General features: G+C 50.0%; 2 protein-coding genes across 2 annotated transcripts; both read right to left on the reverse strand.

Annotated features, from left to right (window-relative positions):
* Window positions 1–2,057: 2,057 nt before the first annotated feature.
* Window positions 2,058–4,143, reverse strand: FIESC28_11580 (uncharacterized protein; the record flags this gene model as incomplete). Its single annotated transcript, XM_031165701.1, has 3 exons — window positions 2,058–2,142; window positions 2,200–3,239; window positions 4,024–4,143. 3 exons carry the CDS (start codon window positions 4,141–4,143, stop codon window positions 2,058–2,060), a joined length of 1,245 nt encoding a protein of 414 aa, XP_031010236.1.
* Window positions 4,144–5,045: 902 nt separating this feature from the next.
* On the reverse strand, window positions 5,046–6,869 carry FIESC28_11581 (uncharacterized protein; the record flags this gene model as incomplete). The annotated part of the gene is made up of 1 exon (XM_031165702.1): window positions 5,046–6,869. One exon carries the CDS (start codon window positions 6,867–6,869, stop codon window positions 5,046–5,048), a length of 1,824 nt encoding a protein of 607 aa, XP_031010237.1.
* Window positions 6,870–7,450: the final 581 nt, after the last annotated feature.

Below are 7,450 nucleotides of genomic sequence, written 5' to 3' on the forward strand. Positions count from 1 at the left end.
CCGTCTGTATGGGATAACCACACGCATTGGCCTCAATGCATCATTGGCATGGACATACAATCCAACTCCTCACCGCTTCGACCCCTCTACCCCTCGAGATTCAGGGAATAAAGAGATTAGTGGAAGTCTCCGAGCTCGCCCGTGAGCTTGGGCACAAGTGACTAGTGCAGTATTGCGAGAGAGTTGATACGAGACGAAACTTAGCCGACACCTTGTTAATCTACTAAGGACTAGGCTGTACCGCTCCCTCGGATCCAACTCCTACTCAGAGCGTGGATTGTACAGTACCCAAAGAGTACATGGATCATCTCTAGAACGATTAGAGGCTCGACAACACGACGCACGAGTCAGTGTCAAGTATGAGCTGGAATTGGCGTGTCTGGATTTACAAAGCCCCAAATTGCGATGTTCATATTAAATTACTGCGTTATAGCTCTGGCAAAGCACTTTTTCGGATGAATGCATGAAACGCTGAGATCTGCAGATTTGTACAACAAGATGCCTCATTGTCTTTCCGCACACACGGTACCTAATGTAAGTAAGCATATCAGGTATGTTCTTACAAATCCTGTGCTCTGGTATCTGAGATCTTGTGCATTGTTGACACGCTGTCAGCTGAGCTGACGGAGCCAGCAAGCATCTCATTAGCAGGCCAGCGACGCCGAAATTCGATTGCCAGACTCATTCATGCACGACGAGTGTGATACAATGGGGTGAGTCCGAAGCCCCTGGCTGAGACCTTCTCGACCGCTCTGAAACTGCGTAGGTATGTACAGGAGGGTACTGTACATATGTACGTACCCCTCAGGACTGAGGCCAGCAACAACCCTTGTCGTCTGTGCCGCTTTGGTTAAAGACCCGACCCGTCCCAGACTGTCGGGTCGAAAGGTGGGGTCAGTGAAATTGACCTGGTGAGACGAGTACCTTTGGCTTGGGTGCGGTTTGGCCAGGAGCACAGAAACTATGGGTGCCAAGACAGCACGAGAAGAAACACCAATGCAGGTTGCCATATCGGTTAAAGCAGATATGTTTCTATATATGATCACCAACGAATCTCTTCAAGTGCCCGTTTAGGTAGGTATGCCCCGTGATCCGCAATCTTACAACAGCGAGAGTGCGCAAACCCATATTTGAATAGGAAAAAGTTCCTGTCTCTAAATCCATATTATGATTAGGGCCAAGGCTTACTTACGCAAAGCACAGACGAAGTTGATCCTTCCTTCACCACCGACGCAACAAGGCGCCGAGAAGCGTTGTCCCGCTGATCTTACAGGGTCTCATTCATTTGGTCGAGCCAACAACACGCGATAATTGGTGGCTGCATATCACATCTGGTCCCAGCCCCCGGGGCCGACCCTAGATTGAGTCTGCGCGCGTTCTCAGTCACCTCACTTCGTCCTTCAATCCCACCGCTGCGGACCAACAGCATAGCCCTAGCTCTACACGGGTTAGGCGTGATCCACTCGACAAGGTACAAAGCGAAACGAGCGTCGTTTTGAGAGACACAGCCATACCTACGTATGTGTATGCATCTTTATACATGAGTTTTGTCACCTGTCGGCCTCCTACGTCACCTGCGAGAAGCAACTAGGGTTCTCGACTTGGCAGAATAGTGATGCACGTTGTTTTACGGATACATCGATTACAGGTGAACTTTACTGCCACTACCTACCACACCACGACATGAACCAAGTAAACACCATTGGGCTGGTAACTATAATATCATTTCTCTAAGAATGACCATGTTATTCTAGGTATACCATCTGTACCTATTAACATGGGGCGGGGACAAATCCTCCAATCGTAACGTGAGTGGGTGTCGAACAACCTGATATGATGGTCCCAGTCTGTTGGCCGCAAATTACGGCGTCCACGGACTTAACTAATGCTCGACGTGTGCACACATGACCTGTGGCCCATCTTCACGACCTTGGGCTAATACTGTAATTCACTCAATGGGTCCCTCTTCGATCGCCTTTGTTTTCATATCGTTTCGAGTCATCACAGTCCATGGGCTCAATACCCAAAACCCTGACCTTTCAAGTATCCACTGAACACTACCACTCGTACTCACCAGTGGCCTTGTGGAAGACATACTCTTTACCGTTGACGGTCAAGACACCGTCCTTGAGGGTGCACTTCCTATAGCCAGTGTTAGCAAATAAACTAGGATAATTTGTTCAAGATGTTGACACTTACCACTTGTTCTTCACACGCTGCACCTTGTCATACATGCACAGCATGATGTTGCCCAGTCCCTCGTCATCGACATCGTCGTCGTCTCGGTCATCCTCCGGGTCGTCAAGATCGGAGTTGATAGCATCGTCATCGTCCTCTTCATCATCGTCACCTCCATCGTACGCGGCCGGTTGCTTGCCCTTGGCCTTGCGCGATCCCGAGGCTGTTGAGTGTCGAGTGGCCTCTTTCAAGGGTACCATCAGGCCGCCACCCTCCATGCTCTTAGCCTTGGCAAGAATCTGTTCATGCAGCATGCGGTCGATCTCGACTCGTCCAAGTTCGCGGAAGTCGCCAGAAGCAGCCCGCTCCATCAGCACACCCTCGTAATCTTCCACGTCGCCAGCACCGTCAGTCTGGCCGTTTTGAATGTGGGGGTGCCCATTAGAGGGGTGCTGCTGTTGCTGTTGGGCAGTTGCTGCGGCCATCTGCTGACGATACATCTGCTGCTGATGTTGTTGTTGCTGGGTCAAGTTCGGCTGCTGAGTAGGCTGTTGCTGTTGATGGATCTGTTGTTGTTGGGGCAAAGCAGGTTGTTGTTGCTGGGGTTGCTGCTGCTGACCCTGCTGAGGGTGTGGCTGTTGCTGCTGATGCAAAGCGTTAATGGAGCCAGCGGCGCGCTGGCCATATTGAGCTTGCAGTTGCTGGGCAGCGCGGTTGGCTGCCACGTTGTTTTTGTCATTCATGTTGATATTGGGGTTTGTGTTGGCGTACTGTTGATAAGCCATCGGGTTTCCCTGTAAGCCGGGCTCTTGCTTGATGGACACGGGGGATTCAGTCTTGACATAATTCCCTTCGGGCTTAACACCATTCTGGACTTGAGGTTGGGCCATCCCTGGCAGAGAAAGACCTGTAGGGTTGTTGAGTTGAGGCGAGAACTGTGCCTGAGCATGAGTTTGGGGGGCTGCCATTGCAGGTTGTGGTACTTGTACGGGAGGAGGGTCGGGCTTGGGATCCCAAGGAAACGACGCGACGTCAAGCTGGGTGAGCTTTCGTTGCCATCCCTAGTTTTGTGAACACGTCAGTTATATGCGGATTGATCATGATATAAAGATACAACATGGTTCACGGTGATGGAGAGAAACTGTGTGTTGTCTTTGTGTTCAACTGCACAATTTTGCAGCTTGCAAGACAGCAATGCGAAAATATGCAGTAAGGCACAATCTGCAAACTGAAATACGATACTGCAGGAGGCATTAAGAGAACGGGACACAACAGGACAGGATAGAGCAGGCAGTTACATGATTGAGTGTGAAAGCTGGAGGCAGTGCAAGTGTAATACGGGTAATACGTGAGTGGTTGATGGTTGATTCGATGGATTCAAGTGGGTAGGGTAGATATGAGTGAGGAAGGATGAACTGGGAAATAGTGTTTTGAGCGGGCCAATCAGAGGGCAACGGATGTCGGCGGTAGGAGTCACAGGGTGGAAGGCAGTCGCGGCAGGGGCCTTGGACTTAAAAAGACCCAAATAGTGCTGTGTCGCCCCCTCCACTCCCCCCATAACCCGCCAACTCCCTCTGCTCTGTGCAGTGCCTACCCGATCCGAATCAACTGCGCTCCGCTTTGACCAAGATGCCATCTTGAACTTTCGGTCTTGTTTGAGGGGATATAATGCGCCCAAGCATGGTCCTTTGCTTTTGAGATGTCCGTTGAGGTTATGGGAGCACAGCAGAAACAGACACTCGTCTTTGTTGATGATGAAGGCTTCTTCTGCTCAACCTAGGCAGCGCCCGAGAACGGAACGAGACGAATCAGGCCCAACGACTGAACGGAAAGAGCATATCTTACCTGTCTGAGCTCCTCCAACACCGACTCTTCGACGCCGCTTTCCTCAAAGTCAACTCTCGAGCTATTGACAACGTCGTCAATGATGGCCTTGTAGACGGCCCCGACTGCCTGGTTCGACATGATTATGTTTGTTCTGCGAGGCGATCGATCAATTCGATTCAATAGTTATCAAAGCTTGGCTCCGAATGTCGACTTGGATGCCTTGTCAAGTTTGCGCCGTCCAGTCGATGGTTCTGTCGTTGTTCTTGTTCTAGGCAGCAGGCGGTCTCGACGTTGATGAAAACAAGGAACAGCTCTTCGTTGAGCAGCGCGAACAAAGCACTCTTTTTTTTTTTAGAATGTAAAAGGTGAGCTGTCGGTGCTTGATGACCGTGTTTGACGTAGATGTATATCCAGCACTTGGCGATAGCAGCAATGTGCGCCTATCTGTAGAAGCTCTGAGAGAGCAGCAAAGGGATTAAAAATATCAAATGGTTCTTCGCTCGATAAACCAAAGGAAATGGAAATAACAAGATCGCAATCAATTGTCGACCGCGTCGCACGGATTCAGAATTCCGAAGAGGGTCTTGTACCAGGTCGGGATGCGGTTCGGTGCGGGTGCGGGTGCGGCTTTGTGATGTGATGTGCAGTGGGGAGAGTTGGTAGCCTGTGGTAGATTTCCGTTTCATCAATTGCTGAGAGCGCTGACTCAGCACTTTCAAGGCGGCCAACCTCCACTATCACTTATCACTGGCTGGGGCGCTGTCCAACATGGGAGAGCGACTGAGAAGCTCCGCTCGCAGGGCTGATAGAGGATGAATTTGACCTGGGACTTTATTTAAAGTAAGCTTTATCAATTAATATTGGATAGTTTTGTTGGATCATTTCTCGATTTTAGTATGATGAATAAGTGACTTGAGCTATGTCATATGTCATATTGCTCACACAAATTCTCCCACTCAATCACACCGTCACTCAGTCACTCAGTCATCAAGATTATGTTTCCGCCGCATATTTGATATCTTCATCCCCTCCTAACAAACTCAGGCAACAAGCCGTCTCAATGGATGCGCCTCAGTATTGAATACATACTCATCCAGGTTGATCAGATCCGGGTCGCTAAAGATGAGGTAAAAATACTTGAGCGTCTCACCCATCCAAAACGACTCCATCGAATCAACCGCTCGGGGCTTCTCTCCCGCGACGGTCACATCCCAAACGGCCGTGTTTGCCAGCTCTGTCTTTGTCGCTTCTTCGATCGCCTTGAACATGGTCCATGCATGCTCGGTGTACTCATGCTCGCCTGTGACGCGGTACATCATGAAAACGCTTTCGATGGCCTCGGGACGCAGAATGTATCGACGGTCAGGAATGCGAGTGAATCCCTTTGGGAGGTGCTCCTTCTTTATGATGGCATCTATTTGCGCCGCGTCGCCTTCGTTGATCTTGGCCTCTCTCAGAACACCTTCCCTCCATCGTTTCTCGTCCCATTGACATTCGTCCTTGGAGTCGCAAGGAATCATATAGAAAGTCTCGGGCATGATACCGTGAGGAAAAGCCTCATATGCATAGATGCAACCCTTTGCAAGTTTGGCTGCAGCGTCCACATCTTGCTGACGATTGAAGAGTCGTCCACCCAACGCCAGCATGCCTCCGAGGAAGCACACTAGGTGCTGCCCTTGGCTGTCTAGTTCGAAGGAGGTGTTTCCGTCCTTGTTTTTGGCACGAATCTGTCCAGAGACCAGAATGTCTCTGTTTTCGGGCGTCATGGGTCGAAATAGGTTGTGCTCCAGCGCTGAGTCCACAGCTTTCTCGTACATGGTTTGGTAGGTAGGTAGCTGACCACCCATCAACGCCGCCATCTTTGGTAGATATTCGTAGACGGAGTCAGCCATGGCACCAAGGGTGAAGATTGAGCCTTGGTTGAAGATCTCGCTCTTTGCGTCCACAGTTAGAGGCCATTGACCTGGGAGCAAGGTGGAGTCTTGCTGTGCTGCCAATAAGTCCATAATACTCTGCGAAGCATCAAACCACTTGGGGTCTCCTGTAAGTTGTGAGAGACGAGTGAGCTCCATACACAAGCTTCCAATCTCAGCAACGAGGACTCCGCCAGCAACCTGGTTCTTGCCTTCGCCCGCGTCGTGGAACTTCCATCGCGTGATAGGCATGTGGTTTGGTGTGTCAAAAGCCTTATATATCATCTCACCAACCTGGACTGCCTTGCGGAGCAGACGCATGTCTTCGCTCAACTCGAAGGCAGCAAGGAAACCGCCGAGATAGCGGATGTTGGTCTCAAAAATGTTGACTTCTTTGAGTTCTGTCTTGGTAAAATCGATTTTATCCACGGCAGTAACAGCTTCATTGAACTCATCACGCATGTCCATGATCCAGAGAGTATCGAGGGAGTCAACGAGAGTAGCAGCCCAGCCACCGAAGGGGTTGACCTGGCCTCCCGAGATAGGACTGAGCTCATCAGCCATCCAGGCATGCTTCTTGTATGAGTTCCAACATCTTGAAAATGTCTCTTTGATGGCCTGTTGACGCTCACGTCTCAACTCAGCAGCACTTATGCTGAACTCTGGGAACGTGGCCTGGACCTTGGGATAGGTGACGGGAGGGGATGTAGGCAGTGGTTGTGAGGCCGAGTGAGGATAGTTGACCTTAACAGTCTTCCAGTAGTAGTTATCATCCTGGTCTTGCCTCCACAAGGAATCCTTTACGGGCCAGCCGTGTTTTTGGTTGTGGTTGTAAGGGCCGTGTCCATATCGGGGGCCAACATATTCAGGGGTGCGACCAGCCCAATAGCAGAAGAGAATCACAGTTAATAGACCGACGGCTAGGACGAGAGCTCTGCTGCGGAGGAGCATGGTAATAGGAATGGAGCCCGTGGGGACGGGGACGGGGACGGGGACGCGGGGGGGGACGAAGAAGTAAGAGGTTACGATGAGTGTGGTAGGATGAAGGTTGTGGCTTGTTTCTTCTTCATCCCAGTGATGTAAAGGGCACCTGAATTGAACAGTTTTTCCACCTGCTTAGGTATCTAATCTTAACTGGCGATTTTTAATGTCTTACCTTATCTTGGACGCGTTAATAATGAAACAACTTGGCATCCGTTGCATCCAATTTGCCCCCGCAGACAAAGGACAGGTAAGGTAAGGTACCCCCTACATTGATCAAGGTGGAGGATACATGCTTCAGGCTTGGCATTGGATGGGTCATTTTTTAAGCTGTGCTACGCTAAGTATTTCAACACAACCAACACACAGTTAATTGCATGAGACACACGGTGCTCTCCGTCTGAGATACCGTCACTTCATACAGTGTCAATACTGACATGACTTATCAATCATTGTTTGGAAACCAACTGCAAAAATGTATTGATCGAACAATATCTACAATACTTTTATTGAAATTCCTGTAGCCATAAAGCATCCAATTTTCTACTGAT

This window comes from Fusarium coffeatum (assembly GCF_003316985.1).
Source record: "Fusarium coffeatum strain FIESC_28 chromosome Unknown BRIP53273_contig_434, whole genome shotgun sequence".
In the NCBI taxonomy this organism is placed as follows: domain Eukaryota; kingdom Fungi; phylum Ascomycota; class Sordariomycetes; order Hypocreales; family Nectriaceae; genus Fusarium; species Fusarium coffeatum.